The sequence below is a fragment of the Pleuronectes platessa genome, chromosome 13 (assembly GCF_947347685.1).
Source record: "Pleuronectes platessa chromosome 13, fPlePla1.1, whole genome shotgun sequence".
NCBI classification, from domain to species: domain Eukaryota; kingdom Metazoa; phylum Chordata; class Actinopteri; order Pleuronectiformes; family Pleuronectidae; genus Pleuronectes; species Pleuronectes platessa.
The window spans coordinates 6,054,052-6,073,688 of NC_070638.1; the positions used below are offsets into that span (position 1 = coordinate 6,054,052).

General features: G+C 46.5%; 1 protein-coding gene across 1 annotated transcript; it reads left to right on the forward strand.

The window, feature by feature from the left end:
* The first annotated feature begins 16,369 nt into the window (after positions 1–16,369).
* Positions 16,370–18,839, forward strand: LOC128454128 (Krueppel-like factor 2). The gene is made up of 3 exons (XM_053437379.1): positions 16,370–16,712; positions 16,952–17,864; positions 17,976–18,839. The coding sequence occupies exons 1-3, from the start codon at positions 16,539–16,541 to the stop codon at positions 18,149–18,151; spliced, it is 1,263 nt and encodes a 420-aa protein (XP_053293354.1). The 5' UTR covers positions 16,370–16,538; the 3' UTR covers positions 18,152–18,839.
* The last annotated feature ends 798 nt before the right edge of the window (positions 18,840–19,637 follow it).

Below are 19,637 nucleotides of genomic sequence, written 5' to 3' on the forward strand. Positions count from 1 at the left end.
TCTGTTTAGATGGCTGTGAAAACACATCTGCGCCTCCAAGAGCCAAGCACCAGATCCGCCGGCTGCTGTAAATACAACCCTGGATCGCCGTCTGCCTGAGTTGATCGGAGCGGAGCCGTGATTCCCACAGGGAGCGAACCACGTCACGTCCTCAGGGGCAAACCACGTCACGTCCTCAGGGGCAAACCACTTCACGTCCTCGGGGGCAAACCACTTCACGTCCTCAGGGGCAAACCACGTCCCGTCCTCAGGGTGGCACCGGCACATGGGGAAGACGTGACGAGGCAGGAGCCGGGAGAGTCGCAGTAAAAAAAAAGGGTCTCAGAGGAATCACACAGTTAATCACCAGGGTCATGAGATGATTAATGGGGAGAAACTAACTTCTTCTACATTAGGTCTAAATAAATATTCTCTCCTTTGGCTTTATTTCGTAAATGAGGGCTAGTTTTAGGTTATTTAAATGAAACCATGTGTAGAGTTTAGAGGGACAATCATTGTTTTGTGAAAGTGATAAAACTCTCGTAGACACCAGGAAGCAATTAAAGCAGTTTCTATATGAATTAGTAGATTTAGATAGAAGGTGATGAAGCATGAAGATTGGACGCCTGATGAAGGCCTCTGATTGGACGGTTTGCAGGGAGATGATCTGGTATCCAGAGTTGAGATGGTACAGGGGTGAAAGTGGGTCACTCAGTGATCGCTGTCTGAACGACTGACAGAAGAGAAGAGATTTTAAACTTTGACAGCCGACAGCTGATTGGCTCAAACAGGAATGAAAACAAGGAACATGGATATCAACCCTTACTTTCACTCTCACTTCATTTAGAGCCATTGATGTAACTTGAAGTAGAAGTATGTAAAATCCTAATCGGACAAGTAGTAACTACAGCTGTCAGATACATGTATTTCATGTAATAGAGTAGTGAAGTATAAAGTACTATGAAATGGAAATACTCAAGTGAATAAACAGTAGAAGCACTCAGTTTCCAACATTGCTGTGCACCACACAAACACATGTACACAATGAATACACACACACACACACACACACCTCACCCCATCACCAGCATCACTTTTTCCGCCATGAAGGCCTCAAAGGTCAGAGAAACACTGGCAGTGTTTCAACAACCCCCCCCCCCCCCCCCACCCCTTTGCTTGTCTGCTCCTCTGCAGGCCGCACATTTACTATCAACAGGAAACATCTTTCACGGCAAAGGAAGTGTTACTCTCTAATTGGCCTGATGTGATTCAATGACCAGGCCGCTCTCGGCCAATGGGAGGGGGCTTATTTTAGGAGGAGGTATAAAGGGGAACAAGTGTCCTTCCAGAAAGCGCAGACGACACGAGGTTCTCACAGCGACTACATGGCGCGGCCGCTCGGCTCAACTTCTGCAAAGTTGCGAGGACTGTACACGGAGGCATTAGTAAGCACATCTGGTTTCATTGTTGTTTCATGGATCCCATAACACATCACAAAACCACAGTCTAAGCAAAAAGAAGATTGGGGGAGAAACCCAGATTGCAAAAAAAATATATAAAAAGCTGATGATTATGATTCTCCCGTCATGAACGATGAATTCAATCCAAACTTTATACGCACGTTGAAAAACGCTCCATGTGCTCAGTAGCATGTGATGTGTCAAACCATGAATCACACGGGAGCCAACAGAGGTGTGATGGTGAAGAGGAAAGTCCCATTACGAGGGATTACTGGGAGCTTTTTTCACATTTGGAGCTCGGCCCTCGTGACGGAGCAGTTGCCCCCCTCAGATGCCACTGATGCCACAGTCTCCTTTTTTTACCCCGCACATTCCTAAAGGCGACTGTTCTTGCCAACTTTGACTTTTTCTTTTTTTTTTTCTCCTTCTAGTGGAGAGGCATGAGAGCAGAGCCAAAAATATCACAACACAGAGGGGGTGACATGAGAGGAGAGCTGTGACGGAGTTCCCTGATTAGTGAGTTGCCTCTGGGAGACAAAGGGCCTCTGAAATCACAGGAAACAGAACAATCAAAGAGCCCGGCGCACACATTCCAAGAAAAGCAGCGCGTCCCACGAAAACACAACGTGATCCAGGACATCGCTGCGTCTGAAACATCTGATGAAAGCTTCGGCCGAGCGAGTGGGAATGAAACACGGCGGCGAGAGAGTGACACCGAGGCCGGAGCAGAGAAATCAGACGCTATCTGGGACCGTTGATCCTGCTCAGAGAGAAGGAAACTGGTGTAAGTCATTTATGGATAAGAACGGATCCTTATTATAACCTCGGTTTCATAACCTCACTGACAGGTATTTTCATACCCTCGGAATAGCGAAACCTCCAGGGCCTCAGAACTGTGGGTTCCCTCATCCCCCCCAACCCCCCCCCGACAACACACCACAGCTCTGCTTCCCCCCATGATCCATCAGATCCCGGGCCTGCGTGGACTCAGGAAATAACTGGCTCCTTCCCCTTCTCCAAAATGGCAGCTCTGTTTCCGCAGCATCGGTTTGCTGGATTAGAACAATTCCCCCACCAGCCCATAATTTGTGGGATTCTCATAGCGCGACACACCCTGCCATGTATTTCTATTATAACTCCATTTTTGTCCTGTGATGAGGATATTTCAGGACGCGGGAGGACGTATTATCTAATTTGGGGTGAGGGACCCTTTGGGGGTTTTGGGGTTACCGGCTTGGCGGAGGAGCTCCTCGTGTCTCGAGCGTCTCCGATTCCTCCTCAGTTGTTCGGTGAGCAGGTAACAGCCGGGTTGGCTGGAACAAACCTTCAATGTGGTCGCACAAATTCTAGGTCAAGTCCGAGATGAAGGGGATCTATTTTCAGCCAGAAGAAAAAGAAGCTGCTGTTTATCTGTGTGCGTGGAGCCGGTGGGGAACCTCTTCCTCCACAGCTCGGGCCCACTTCTCCAATTTGCGGTGCCTGTGCTGATACCTATGTGCTGCAGCTGTGAGATTATCTGTTCTCTTTTTTTCTGCTCTGAGGTTGTTTTTTTTATGCAACCAATTTGTTTATCAACTAGGAGAGCGCTCAGCAGAGCATATAACCCAACAGGCCCCTTCTGAAACCACATTTAAATTCTCTAGATTTTATCTGGATCTGAACTGAAACTCACAAATATCAGTCTTAAACATGTGTGGCTTTATCCATTAGCTAATCTCTGAGAGGGATTGAAATGTTGATAATGATTTTTCTTGTAATGTCAAGTAAAATGAAAACTAACCAAAGTTTAAAGTGATCTTCCTTGGGTCATGACCCCCCCCCCCACCCCCCCACCCCACCCCTCCTTGTAATTTCATGGCAATCGGTTGAGTTGTTTTTTTGCATAATCCTGTTTACCATCTAACAAACAAACAAACAAACAAACAGATGTGAAAACATGGCGGTGTTGAGGTCACAACAACTTGACAGTGAACCTCGACAGTGAGTTTTCATGCATTTCTGCCTGATTATAAACACGAGTTGTGTTGTGAGTCGCAGAGAACAGAACAAGTTGTGAGTCCTTTCCCTGTGTTTCCTGTCCAGCAGTGGATCAGCCAGGCCTGTGCGACGCAATGGGGCAGGGGCGAGAAAATGTCAGAAGAGTATAAATCTTAACACGGTCGACCTCGGAGTCTGCGAAAACAAAAATCCGGGGCCAGCAGTTCCCTTTGGCTCGCCTCGCAGCCGCACTTTATATACACAACTGGCGGACATGTGTTGCTGTTAATCTCTGATTTGAGAGACAACATTCGACAATGTGCTGCGTGAGGTCCGAGCCGCCGAGGCCCGAGCGCAGGCCGAGCACAAAGAGGAGATGAAGAGATCGAGAGACAACGTGAACGCACAATCTCATTTTTCATCCGCAGCTTAAGAAACGAGCAGGGAGATTAGAGAGTGAGTGACGAGAGGTGGATGACACATCGACTTCCAACGAAGACGCTTCAACACATGTCATGTCAGAATGTGAAGTGTTGCTTGATTTATTCCATCACACCTTTCACTCCATTAACGCAACGACACTCACACATGAAACTGCACAATGCACGAGAAACTGCACAATGCACGCGGGGCACAGATCCGAGCGTTACCGGTGCACTCCTGCCAAAAAATGTCTGATACAGAGCGTTTTGCAGAAACACGTCGAGGAGAGAGGAGCCGTGATTGTTCATCGACAAACATGCAAGCCACCTCAGGGTGCATGAACCCACAACACACAAACGCTCACGCACACCAAACACACACTTCAGGAAACGATGGCCAAACTGTGAGAAGATTCACTGTTCGAAAAACAGGAAGTGGTTACCAGCTGCATTAAACCAGAGGAGGCTGTAATACTGACTCTGAAAATACACTGACGACCTACTATGTGACTTGTGCAAAGCAGAACCGAGAGAGCAGTTTCACCACCTCCTCACGACTACACTTTTTTTATTCAAGACACAGATGAATGTTCAAACGAACGCGTTATTCGAGGGGAACTCATTTGCGCTGGAATGCAGTTCCTCAAAGAAGCTGCCCTTTTCTCATTAGAAAGTTGTTTTCGCTCACATGCATTCGGGCCTCTGTCAAAGAGCATCTCGGTCCCAGGGAACAAAAGAATGTCTGAACTGCATAATATGCCAGGCAGGTAGATTAGCAGAGGCTTATTCTACCTTCCCAGTGTCTGTGCCTCAGGTTAAACAGAGCAGCTGCGTTTTGAGAATGTCACCGAGAGCTGCAGGCTTCTCCTTCCAGATGAGAACACATGCATTTATGGATCAAGCGTGTTTATCCCCCGTCAGCCCGCCGCAGGTTGAAGAGCACGACCCGCTCTGCTGCAGGGAAGTGTCCGGGCACGCCGGCAGTGGCGAGGGCTCAGAGGGGAACAAAAACCCAGGGAGGGCATTAATTGAGAGTGGGGAGTCATTAGCTGAGCCGCTTGAGTCAGAGGAGGACGTGGAGGCAGCAGGTGTGACAGGCCGCCGCGAGAAAACAGGTTCTGACGGTTGAGCTAAGCCTGCAAACAAGATGGGCCTGATAAGCGCCTAAGTGGAGATCAGGTGAGTTCTAAAGTGGTCAGTCAAGGTTGAGAGGGCCGGGGACCTCAAACCCTCCAGAGGTCATGGACTCAGAGAAGCGGCCACTTTGACTTTTGACCCCCCTAGGAGGACGCCTCAGAGACGTGGGGACACGGCTCAGATGTCGAGGAGGGAGAGGTCGCTCTGTGTGAGCAACACAACGTTGCTAAGCACCGTGTGTGTGTGTGTGTGTGTGTGTGTGTGTGTGTGTGTATGTGCGTGTGTGTGTGCAGCGTGTTACTCACTATTCACAATGCGATCACATATTTTTTTAACAGTGGGTTGATGAATAAGAGGCTCGCTCATGCAACACCACGGTGCGGTTACGTCAGCCGTCCCTCGCTGCAGTCACAGCCCCGGCCGATCCCCGACCCTGACGTGTCACTGAAACACCATCACCACGCACCGGCTAATTATACAGTCCTGGAATCACCATCACTCCCATGTCAGATGGAGTCATCTACTTTAGATTTCATCCGTGCCCTTAGATCAGTCCTCCCTCCCTCCCTCCCTCCCTCCCCCAGGATCTCAGCCATGATAAGAACCAGTCACCGTCTATTTTCACCCCCCCCACAGAAAGCCCCATAAATTACAGCCTGATCAATGGTGGGCCCCCATTCAGGAAGCGAGTGGCGAGGAACTGATGATACGAGAGATACAGGTTATTAAAGAGCAGGGGGAAGGAGGCGTGGGGGGGGGGGGGGGTTTGAAGTTAACCAGTGGAGTGAGGCCCCTGAGCCGTTGCACTGGGTTAATTATACCTCAGTTGAAGTGTTAAATACAAGAGTAACCTGCGCTTTGGAGCCGCTTATTGAAGCCAGGTGCGGTGAATAAATCAATTAGGTCCGAGGCTTCAGAAGCCATTTGGCTCGGTCAGTCCCCCCCCCCCCCCCCCCCCCCCCCCCCCGCTGCACACGACAGGACTTCACCTCCTGACCGATTTGAAAAAACGACTTCATGACAGATTGAATTGATTTTAATAGAAAAAGCCAGAACGCACACACTGGTGGATTTGGCCCAGCGACTTGATATCTCACAGAAACTTCTTCTTCTTCTTCTTCTTCTTCTTCTTCTTCTTCTTCTTCTTCTTCTTCTTCTTCAGCAAAACAACTTCTAGGTGCATCACGGAGAGTAGAATCGTTTTATTGAACGTGACTTCAGAAGAAAAACAAACATGGAGGAGGACATGACGTTTTATGTTCTGTTTCGCAGAGAAAAACAAAATAACTGAATAAAAGTGTGCATGTAATCATGGCAGGATTATAGGTTTCTGTAGGGGGCCGATCGAACACCTTAGAACCGCACGTGCCCATAACTCTCTCACTGTATATATTGTTGTTCTATTGTTGTTTTTCTATTGTTGTTTGTATAGTGCACCAACCACACCAAGGCAATTTCCTATTATTCCTGAATATACATGGCAATAAAAAGAATTCTGATTCTGATTTGATATTGAGGATGAAAGCTGAGTTCTCTCACCTGATCGCTCCTATTAACATTATTCTGTAAATCCCTCACACTTCAGGATTATTTGGGCAGATGATCTGAACCTCCTGCGCCCCCACGATTTGTCGCAAGGGGAAGATCGGGTGTAAAATCTGCCCGATCATTCTCCAGCGTGCAGATGCCTTTAATGCTGAGCACTTATTTTAAAAATTCTGTTACAGCAGCAACCCACCATGCAAATCCTCCAACTGTTGACAACGTTATTTTCAAATCAGGTTTCATACGTGGATCACACACGGCCACAGAGAGAAACTGCAGAGAGCTGGAGAGGAAACCGACGTGTGGCTCGTCAAACCACTCTCTCCGTTGAGGTAGCACTGGTGTGGAGCCGCTCTTTGCAGCGTGGACCCACCTGGTTAGCAGACAAAACCACACTTCTAACACCAGTTCCTGTCAGCAGCCTCAGAGTGAAACAGCGACACATCAGAACCTGAAAGCGACACGTGCCAAATTGTCGAACGAGCACCGGATCTCGTTTGCTCGTCGACCACAGATCACTATCCTCACTGCCTTTTTGCAACCAAGCCCTGAAATCAGAATTACTCAGTAGCAGAAACACACCCTCCACACCTGAACACTCCCTGTAACTGCTCTAACTGTCCAACGTACAAAAAAAACACTGATTTTCTGCAGTTGCTGCACCCTGAAATCCCCATCTTTACTCTTTCTCAGAAAATACAGTTTAAATATTACACGTTGCAAAACAGAAATGAAGTGATACTTGAGGGAACTATACACTAGAAAGCATCCGTCAGCATCTTTCCTCACCCCTCACCCGCTTAGAGAGCAGCGGGGTTTTATGGCAGTTTGACTCAGGGTTAATGTCCCTGTGCTCCTTTGAGATAACATCTGCAATGTGCAGAGACACATGTCCGACCCCCAGAGAGCCACAGCTCGAGGAGTTCTCCGCTCGCTGGAGGCTGGACGGCTTGCAGGTAAATTCATAACCCCCCCCCCCACTGGAGGAAAACAGACTTCATCTGAGTGGATTTGAGTTTCTGTCACTTCTCTCATCAGGGCTGATAAATCGAGGAAAATAATCAAATTCCAAATCGGTTGCTGTATGAGTGTGTTTTCTTTATTCAATTGGAAAACAGGTTTAAAACTAGATTCAAATAAACTTCTAATGTTTTTAAAGACCTCATTTCAAAGTGGTCTTGGGCTCTAATCTAGCTGCCACATTGTCTTTATAACTATACTTAACAAACAATATTGCTGTGCCTATACGGCGTTAAAGCAGCAATAATCAATATTTCAACCACTATGATGCATCTTCAGACATTTATCAGCCACATCTCCAGCTTTATGTGGCTTTAAAAGAGCTTTATATAAAATGTCACCTCCTCTGACCTGCAACTTAGGTCAGAGGAGGTCAAAGTCACATTTAGCTCCTAGAGAGCCAAGCCAGCTATTTTCCCAAAGGAGGAGGTAAAGAATAAAAACGGGGCTAAAACAGAGCGATAAATTATTAAACTATAAATCCAATTGAATGATAATGTTGATCCATAACAACAGGTTAAATACACTTTTAATATCATCTAGACAAGAGTGTTGTGTTCCCAGCTTTCTTCTGCTTGGAGTCTTGGATTGGACTCTACGGCTGAACGCTAACTGGACTTCCTCCCACGTCTGGAACACAGCCTCTCTGTTGCAAGCAGGGACGATTGAGAAACTTTTAAAAAGCTCTCTGAGGAACCCTCGTATACATCAGCTGTTTTTTTACAGGCGAGGTGGAACGACACGTACACTGAGCTTCGTGTGTAAAACCAGCGTAGTGACTCTCCTCACACGTCGCGTCACATTCAGCGTTTCCACTCAATGACACAGGCGCATCCCCGACCTTTTGACCCTTCAGCCGATGACCCATCACTGCCTCCCACTGGATTTCACACACGACAAATGACACTCGCTGTGACCTTTCATCAGTTTCCCCATCACGTCTCCGCCCGCAGTCACTGCAAAACAACTCAGCAGTAGAGTCCTGACCGCTTGGGGCCCCGAGAATGACATCAGTCTTTGGCCCTTTAAGAGGCCTGCACCCCTTCAATGTCATCCATTTAGCCCAGAACACAACCCTGCTCACGGGTACAGGATCAATATCCACTCTCTGAAAGAGCGGGGTTCACTGGAAACAGGCGAGTGCACTCAAGGAATCGTAACCAGGTGCAGGGGAGGAAATACCTGGAGCATTCCGCTGCAGGAATGTTTTTATTAGCCTTTTTTTTTTACAAATGTCGCCATTTCGAGGTGTGTACACTATAAAGTGCACTGCAGGCTGGATCACTCAATCAAGCAGAGCGCGGCTTCAATGGCTAACCTGTGCTGGGGCCGGGGTTATGCTATTTGAACAGCTGGCACAGTTTAGTTCGGCATGTTCAAATGTGCACCGGTGTGAGGCTGCCGTACCACACTGAGGGAAAAAACACAGCCCCCCCCCCCCCCCCCGCTTTCAGCTGGATAGACTCTACTTTATACAGTGTCATCAAAGTGTTGGTCCAACAGTGGAGCTCACATGCCGACACTACACGGGTCAGAAAGTGCAAAACAAACGGAAAAAAGGCCGAATTATGTTTCAGTACAATCATTTTCACCACAAACTGTTGTTTATACATATATATATATATATACATATATATACAGCACATATAGATTAAATACACAAGATACAGTGTGTTACTTATGCTGCTTTCAGACTCACACTGCACTCAGGATAGTTTCCTGGAGAGTTCCTGAGGGGCTGAATGCGGGTACGCAAATGTTCCGGGCATTTTCTGGAAATGTTCCTGCCAGACCCCGGGTGAAACGTCTGGAAAGTGTAGGGGTGGGCCCACGTGAGAATCCAGGAGAGTGAGCGGCTGCGCTGAAGACGTTTCAAACACGGAAATACAAATATGAATGAAGAGGAGTAACACACGTTGAGGCAAAGACGAAGATACCGACTTGGAAAGACGACCAGATTTTAGAACTTTTTGATGATGACAAACACATATGATCTTAAAAAACTCAGGAGTTTATAACAAACTGTACGATTCAAGGAGAAAAAGAGACATGACAAAAAACCTAACAACTTGTATTTCACAACCAGCTCTTTGAATCGTCTAGTGTCCAATCGGCCGGGTTGAAAACCGTCCTGTACTTTCCGACCGGCCACTTAAAGCCCCTGAGCTCCTGCCCCATTCTCATCTATCACATAAAAAGAACCTTTCTTTGCACTTTGGAGAGAAAAAACATTTTCACAGTCAGAGAAGCCGCGTGTGTGTGTGTGAGTGTGTGTGTGTGAGTGTGTGTGTGTGTGTGTGTGTGTGTGCTGTGATGAGTGGGACCAGTATGATTCCTGGTGTTAACAGCTAATAAATTGGGGGCCCATCCCCCCGGTGCTCTACTGGCTCAATTATATCCACATGTAGCCATTATTCGTGCCATGTTAGCCCGAGTGGGCTGCATATTTTGAAAAGGTTGGTTTCCATAACACTTGCTGAAAGCTGCGTTGGTTGTCCAGACACATGTTTGGGTTCTGTGGAAGCCAGACGCTTGCTGTTTTAATGCAGAGGTGCACTGGAACGCAGCGTGGACCCAGTGTGGAGCCTTTGTTTTCCAAAGCCTCACCACAGTTATGTGTGTGCAGACAATAAACAGGTTTACTACCTGGATAAAGTCACAAAGCTTTAAAACTCTTCTCGCTAAAAAACAAGAAAGGAGAAGTTCTTGATTTCAACACTTTTGTCAATAGTTTTTTCAACAACACAACTGACGTGGCAATTTCAATTCTGCGTATTTGCCTAAAAGGAATCAAAGCAAACGAGAAGCAATTACGGTTCAGAAGTTGTTGAAACTGTTTTAGAGACGTGTTGATTCCACTCAAATATTGAATCTAACATGTTTTCACCTCAGTCTGTTTGTTTGTTGGTTTCTTTGTTTCTTTGTTTGTACTTTTTCAGGATTTGCATTATTTTCTCGGAGAAAATTCAAATGATTGGACTTAAGTGGACTTGGAGGGGTTGGACATCATTTTACTATATTTTATTCGTGTTATTTTATTATTTTCTTGTATTTTGCACTGTGTCTGCTTTTATTGTACAAAACTTTGCTTAACTGTGTGTTTTTATACGTGATATATTAATAAAACATTTGTTACCTTACTCAATAAAAACATACATTTCCAACTAAAAATATATCCAAAATATTGCAGCCATGTTTTGTGTTGTTGACGCCGATCGGCTGGATTCTGAGTCGGTTTCTCTGATTTCTCCGGTATCAACTCTTTTCTACTTTACATCCCCACAATGTAAACAAGCCCCGGCAGTGTCATGCAACACATTATTCAAATGAGCACTGTGTAATTAACTGTTGTATATACTGCAGGTCGGTGGGCCGCTCTGTTTGGTGACAGTTATCTTCAACAGTGAAACTCAACTGCTCTGTAGTTATGTTAATTCCCTGGTGTTGAATGCCTCTCAGCAGGTATGACTGCGTTCTCCCCGTTTTCTCTCAAACCGACGTTTGAGGCCTTTTCTTGAAGTTGGAGTGGGCCTGGAGCCAGCTCTTTGAATGTCACTCCGGCGACGCGTGCCAACCTTTTCTGCCGAAACATTTCTCTGCCCCCTCCGTCTTTTTTTCCAAATAGGGGGGATGGCGAGCCTCAATGGTATCATTCTTTGATTCTGTTTGAATCTGGCCGCGTGTGAGCAGGAAAAGGAGCCAAAACGTGCTTCCTGAGTGGTCCGGGGGGGAAACGCTGTAATAAGCAAGGGGGCGGGTGGTTAAAAATAACCGAGCTATATAAGCCCAGAGCAGGATCCCACTCACTCTCAAACTCTCACTGGCTCTGGCTGGGCCGGGACGTCCCGAGCAGGCCCCGCTGCCTCTCACACTCAGACACAGTTTTTCCAGGGAAGTTGGTGGAGCGCGCCACACGAGGCAGAGTCGATGTGTCCAGATCCCAGAGGCACTGAGGGAACACTTACAGACACGATGCAAAGCCTGTTCTCATGTCCCTGACAGCTCAATAACAACTTGTAGGTGACAACACCGGAGCCCATCATGGAGAATATGAGACGTGTAGAATGAACCCGCTCGCTGGGTGAAGAGTCTCTGAAGAGTCACTGTTAACATGTCGACAGCAAGATGTCACGTTTGTTTGTCTGTCAACAATAAAGACTCTAAGGTGTTGACATGCAAACACTGAAGGCCGGGACTCTAGTGTAACATGTAGTTATGAGTGAAAGGAAGATATTGAGGAGTCGTGCTGCTCTACTTTCTCTCAGATTTGTATCGAGTCCTTTGTGTTTTGGTCGATCCCTCTTGTTTCTTCTTTTCTGTTTCAGTGGGGAGTCGATTTTCTGATTTACAGAATTAACGTAATATTTCAAAATAGTCCTTTTAATATGAGAGGAGGATAATAGAATCTCAACATCGCTGTTATGAGTAATACATGGGAAAGTTTCCTTAGAAGAGTCATTTGATATTTGATAAAGGTCGGTCTCATTGTTGCTGGTGTAAGGACATGTCATCAACTTTGGGACTCGTTGACAAAACAACAAAAAAAACAAGAAAGACGGCCGCACAATCTTTGTGGTTGTGAAATGAATAGTTGCCTAATGGCGTATCTATTGTGTAATTCACAATTCAGGGAAGGAGATTCTCAGAAGGCCTCTGAGGAAACGCTGCTGATCCAGGAGCAGGTAACTCGCTGGTTCCTCCTCGGCTCACCAGGGGCTGCAGGCCGGGGGACTGGGATCTGACTTCAGGACACAGGGTCAAGAACCTGAGGAGGACGCTGCATCCCGTCCTGTTGTGGACCTTTTGACCTCTGTGTGGACGGGGATCCTACAGGGATCCATCAAGGCCCACTTCTTTATGGACGCCTCACAGATCCCCTTGACTTAAACTGAGAAATGTGTTCTGCAGTCAGAGGCGTCCCACCCCATCCCAAGTGAGGCCCAATTTGCCCCGAGATGAAATTCTCTGGTCGGGTACGTACACTTCTCCACAGGAAGTGACGGATCAGAATGAAACACAAACCTGCCGCTTCAACGTCATGCGAATTAGGGAGTTCTCCCTCCCGAGGAAACACCCGAGCTGCCAGCTCCAGCTCTCCTGCTCCGTCTGCCCCTCTCTCCTCTTCACAGAGCTCTGCACGCTGCGAGCGGTTTCACATGATTTCATTTTACTCAAGTGCAAAAGGCTTCGGTCCTCTCTGGCTGACAGCCGAATCCGCCAGGTGCAGGATTGTCTAGTAAAAAGTCTTCACGCAGTTCTGTTGCAAATGTCCTGTTAACCGGGTCCGGTTGCATCACGACGTTTCACTGAGTGTGTGAGCAAATAATGGATAAACCAGCTGTGAGGAACTTCCCTTGTAGTGTAGAGTTCTGCTCAGTGGCTTTTGGTTTGTGGTAGTAAAAGTAAAAGTTGATAAAAAAAAGAATATTGTGTGATAAGGTTGATTTTTCTGTGTTATAGTTAAGTTCAGGGTCAAAACTAACATCTCTACAGACCTCAGACATAGCCAACTTGACACCAGAGTGCCAACAAATTAAAAATTAAAACCCAAACAAAGTTTAAAACGAAGTTCAAGTCACTGAGGTTATGAAAAGTTCAGTGACAGTGACCAAATTAAGTTCCTTATATTAAAACTTTGGACCATGACAAAGCTTCAGGGCACCTGAGTGTAAACAGGGAAGTGAAAGAGCTCTCACTTTTCTCTGGAAGCCGAGCAGAGGAGGAGGCGCAGCACGGAGCAGGGGTCAGAGCGGGCGGTCAGGGGTTCACACATCAGGCCGGCTGCTCGGCTGCCACTAAAAACACACTTCCTCTCCAGCCCCTTACTGGACTGCTGCCGCGTGACGCACTTTCCACTGAACACCCAGCGCAGATCAGGGATCAGGAAGTGGAAAGCTCACAGCTGCACTGACAGGGCTCTCTGGTCAGCGTGGACATGACAGCGTGATGAGAGGGGATGTGCCTCTGAAGAGGAGCTCAGCTCGTTGCTCTCCTCACACATTCATTACTCTTACTGGGTGTGTGTGTGTCTCTGGAGGTTCAGATTAAAGAGAGTGTGTTGAAGGTGTGTGCAGAACACAGTGTTTTAATCGGTGGTTATTAAAACACTTCCACTCACATGCTGACGTCCTTGTACTGTAACCACTGTTCCCACTTTGTTCTCTGACTCCGCTCTTTTTCAGCAGGGGATCATATGACGCTGCTATGACGTGAATACTTAATGAATCTCAGACGTAGAATCAAAGATATAACATTTTAAAGGGTTGGTGCTTTTGTTTTTTGGTGTTTGTTTGATTGTGAGCAAGATTACACAAAACCTACAGAATGGATTTCCACATGACTTGGTGGAACGATGAGCTTGGGTTCGGGGGAAGAAGCCTTTAAGTTTCTGTGTGGATCCAGGATTTGTTTTTTTACTCTCTTTAACCTTGTGAGATTCTGCATTTCTCAAAAGCTTTAACATTCTGCATGGAAATCCACCAGGCACATTTAGAGGGTGTGAAATTTGGGCCTTGGCGGAGGTTTGGGATCCGAGTGCTGGTCCAGTCTCTCCAAGTTGTAAAAAGACAAGGAAACACCTTAAGTATTTAGCTTTTTACACATATTAAATATAAACAATAGTTGTTTGTCACTTTACTTCTCTCATGTTTTGTGTAAATTAATATTTACATGTGGAAAGCATTAGTTATAATGATCTAGTAGTAAAACAGGCTGTACTCTCTGCATTATAAGTACTTTTGACATTTCAAGTAAAGTTTGCTGATATTGCTTATTATTTAAATAAACTGAAATCAGGGAAAACCTTTGATTGTGGTCCCTTTATGTGTTGTATTTATTGGGTATTTTCACAAGGATTTCTTTGTGTTATATAAATGATGTGTTCTTTATGGGCCATCAGAACTCTTTAATATTCATAAATATGACATGTTGACATTCCTATTTTTCATTAGTCTCTTATTCATTGTCTTTTGTTGGATTTTAAACTTGTCTTTAAATCAATTTGCTTTTCAGGACACAACCTTTAATTCCATTGTACTGTAATGACACTACAGACATTCTATTCTATTCTAAATCATAAATTCAAGTTCAGGTGAGTGATTTCACGTGAAGAAACAATATGATCTAAGTGTTATTTAAGGCTTTAGAGTCACAATTAACCTTCTGACCCCTGGAGCCAGAGGGTCCCTGCAGAGAAAATCCCTCCACGTCAGAAACTAGATCCGCGCAGACGACACATTAACCAGGAGGCGGCTGAGTTGTGGTGTAAATGTGGCTCCTGCAGTCCACACACACTGCCCGTCATTTACACCTGAATGGGACGTTACCTGGAATCATGTTTACATCACGACTGGCGCAGGGAGCGAGGCAGAAGACGGGGGCCGAGCAAACCGCCCCGAGACGAGCCTCATGGCGCCTGTTTGGACAAGCCCGCTGTGGAGGAACAAAAACCCGTCCTCCATTAATGATAATGAGGCGAGAGCGAGACGCGTCCAACAGGTGGAGGCACACACAGACACACACACAAACAGGAACACACACACACACACACACACACACACACACACACACACACACACACACACACACACACACACACACACACACATACACACACACAACGCATACTTACTCACTCACTCTCACACACAAACAGGTTTGCAAAGCCCTCCGTATTAAGAGAATTGATATTAATTCGAATTAACATCTAATTTCTATTGACTTCTATTCATCTTCAATCTTATCCCTAAACTTAATCGTGACTAGTTCATGTCTAACCTTAACCTATATAACCACAATTCACATGTAACACACACGCACACACACACACACACACACATATACACACACGCATACTTACTCACTCACTCTCACACACAAACAGGTTTGCAAAGCCCTCCTTATTAAGAGAATTGATATTAATTCGAATTAACATCTAATTTCTATTGACTTCTATTCATATTCAATCTTATCCCTAAACTTAATCGTGACTAGTTCATGTCTAACCTTAACCTATTATAACCACAATTCACATGTAACACACACGCACACACACACAACCACATACACACACGCATACTTACTCACTCACTCTCACACACAAACAGGTTTGCAAAGCCCTCCTTATTAAGATAATTGATATTAATTCGAATTAACATCTAAAGTCTATTGACTTCTATTCATCTTCAATCTTATCCCTAAACTTAATCGTGACTAGTTCATGTCTAACCTATATAACCACAATGCACATGTAGCACACGCACACACACACAGCAGTGAAAATCTTAAACATCTTTATAAATCCGGCGTTATTATGATCATACATTTAATATACAGATGTCTTATAGACACAGATCTGAAGGTACGAATGGAACAAGTGTTGTAGAGTCATTATCATGAAGGTAAAGAAAAACACTGGAAACTGACAAATAAAACCAAGTGGAGATTTTAAGAAGAACATCTGATTCAATGAAATCAATTAACCCTGACTTTAATGCTTCTTATTCAACGTGTTTCCTGACCCACTGCTCTGAGTGTTATAAATTAATGTGTATATATTAATATGTATCAGTGCTGATGATTAACAGGGGCCCTGGCAGCCTTCATATGAACTTATTAAAGCCGCTTCATGGCCTCGGGAGCTCTCCTGTCATTAACTCTTGTTCTATTTCACCACGTTACGTAAGAATGTACGGTTGCTATATCACCCGTGTGTGTTGTGATTTGACTGCAACTTGTTTCCAGCCGCGGCTCAGGTTGGTCGGTGCGTGGCGTGCGTCAGCGTGCGGGGGAGGGCCCGCGCTTTATAGGCTGCTCTGCGCCGCGGTGCCGGTCACACGGCGCTGCACTGAGCCGAGCTTGCCTGCAGCAGCCGCTTTATAAAGAGCTATATTTACCGAACTCTACGTGGTTTCCTGAGCGCTCACAATTGGCCGAGCAAGAACTGCCCGGAGAGTTAAAAGGTCGGAGGACCTCCTACCACTTTTCAAAAACTTTGTTCATGCCTGTGGAGAGACACAGTGAAGCAGCGGGCGCACGGACTCCAGGCGCGCAACCACTCCAAGGACTCCGCGTATCCCAGTTTGATTATACCGACCAGAAGATGGCTTTATCCGGAGTGATGCTGCCGTCGTTCGCCACCTTTACGAACCAAAGAGAGAAACCCTGGGAAAACGTGAGTTAACGATTGTGTGCTTTGGAATCTGTGGATCAGATGGGACTTCATTTGTTTCACCTGTTTTGCGCAGTTTGAGACAAGGAATTGGCGTAAAGAGAACAAGATGCAAACTTAGTTTATCACATTAAGAGATTGAAAAGTTGTTTGTTCTTTTTACTTAAAGTTGTTGTGTTTTTTGTAACTTAAAGTTGTTGTGATCGGCTCTGTGAACTGATGGTGTTTCTTGACTCTTTCAGCGGTGGAAAGGAGAGATGGACAAACTGGTCTCCAGCAGCTGCTCGATGCTTGAAATGGTACAAAACCTGGACAATCACAGCAAAAAGGACGACGAGGATCTGAGTAACTATCTCGATCTGGATTTTATTCTCGCCAACACGACCGGCTCCGACAGCGGGGCGGAGTACTTGGGCACCGTGGAGCCCAACATGTACACCACCGGACACTCGGTGCCATCCTACCCGGCAGAAGACCACCGCTCCCCGCCGCCCCCGTACGGCGTCAGCCTCATGACCGAGCTGCTGCGCTCCGAAGGAACCAACAACTATGGCATTACGCGCAACCCCGGTGTTCAGGGGCGGTTTTATGTCAACACTGCGCCTTTTCCCCGCCTGGACAACATCAAAGTGGAGCCATCCATGGACGCGTACGGCCCCATCGTGGGCATGGTGCCTCAGAGCTGCAGCAAAATCAAGCAGGAGGGGAACGTTTCGTGCATGATGTCCTTCGAGCAGCCCCGGGTGGCCATCTCCCCGCGGGCAGCCAGCAACATGACGCCGCCGCTCAGCCCCGACGAGCAGGGCGTCTCGGACTGCCAGGCGCAGATGTGCCACTCCATGAACTTCCAGCAGAAGTATCACTCGGCGGTGCCTTTCCCGCACCACCCGCAGGCCCCGCAGCTGCACATGTCCTACCACAACCCGCACGGCGCCTTCGGCATGTACGACGAGGGTCTCAGCCTGCAGCCCGGCGCGCAGAGGGTGATGCTCACACCGCCCTCCTCGCCCCTGGAGCTGCTGGAGTCCAAACCCAAGAGAGGCAGACGCACATGGCCGAGGAAGCGCACGGCGTCGCACACCTGCACGTTCGCAGGCTGCGGCAAAACTTACACCAAGAGCTCCCACCTGAAGGCTCACCTCAGGACTCACACCGGTAAGTCACAGCTCAACTCCCAGCGCCACCAGTCAGACTGTTTCCCTGCACCACAGCCCTGTGTCTCCTCTCAGCACATTCTGACCATGTCCCTTCTTTCTGTCCCCGCAGGTGAGAAGCCGTACCACTGCAGCTGGGAGGGCTGCGGCTGGAAGTTCGCCCGTTCCGACGAGCTCACCCGTCATTTCCGAAAACACACCGGACACAGGCCGTTCCAGTGCCACCTGTGCGAGCGGGCCTTCTCCAGGTCCGACCACCTGGCTCTTCACATGAAGAGGCACATGTGAGGGGACCCCCCTATAAGGACTTGGGGTTCAGGGGGGGGGATGGTGTTATTTTTATTGTGATCCAACTGATGTATGTTTTTATTTAAGTTGTTCTCCACATGACCAAAGTCTTTTTTTATATATATATAATATTGAATTTAAAAAAAAAAGAAGTTTTAGTGTTATTATTTTCTAATGACGTAGCTGGTACTACTTTGGTTCTATGAAAGCTTTAGAAAAGCTTTGTTTGCTTTAGAGCAGGCAGACCAAGAAGGGGCTGGCCCTGTATATACTACTCTTCCTTGACACAACTGGAATGCGGTGTTTGACACAAGTGCCTCTCTCATGACTGTGCTACTGTAAAAACTCTTCAGTGACAGAAAGACATGGCCACAAAACAGGACATGTTCTCGTGGACGGGAGTGAGATGCACGTGCAGTTGCCAAAAGCCTGTGCAAAGACAATGTTTTATTTAAACTGCCTCAATGTCCAAATGGCCTGAACTGTTTTTGTATTTTATTGCTTCTTCCTGCTCGGAGTCGCCTCTGTCTCCTGTGGTGTGAAACTCCCGGATCCAGCCCCTGTGTACACTATCAGGGCTTGATGTCCTGTGCATTATTTTTTACTTAAATTTATAAGAATATGTAAATGGAATTTTATACTGTAAAATGTGTATTTATTGTAAATATTAAAAATCAATGAAATTGAATTGACGTCACAGCTTCTCTCTCTATCTCTCTCTCGTGCTGAGCGACCTCTGGTTCACACCTCGACTTCAATGAACCACATGCGCCCACTGGAAGTTTCATACTCTGCTCACAGCCGCATCGGGTGCAGCGCCGCAGAACCTGCACACCATCACACCAGTGACAGTAAACGGGTTATACATGCTGCCATTTGTATACGCACTTTAATTTTTTTTCAAAATATGGCCACTTGATTTCCACTGTGATGCTATGCAGCTGCACGACAGAAAAAGGGCAGCCACTTGTGGGCTTAGCCTATAAATACAAACACTCCATCTCCATAATTACAGAGTGAGCCAGGAGCCGTCTGGACAGAGGGGAGCAGCAAACCCTCATCAGGGAGCCCTTAGACTCCCTTTCTGATGGCTAGAAATTATAGTGGGACATCAAAGGGCCTTAATACTACAATTACACAGAGTCACTCCGCACTGCAGTTTCAAAGTATCCGGGTCTGTGCATAATACGTCTGCGTGGTGTCAGTATTTGTCTCCCCAGCATCAAAGGGTCTAGATTTGAGTGGATGTATCAAAACCAGACGGCAACTTTTTAAAAAGTTCCTAAATGTTTAACATTCTTCTTCTAGTATGTGGTTTTAGTGATTAATCAATTTTAAAAACTTTAAACAGAACTTGATAGAAAGTTTTTCCACCCTGGTGCACAGTTATATACATAGAGTAAGAGAACGTGACTGTAGATGTGTGGGTATAAAACTCGGCTGCAATTCAATACAAAAAGAGGAAGCACATACTCGGTCAAAAATA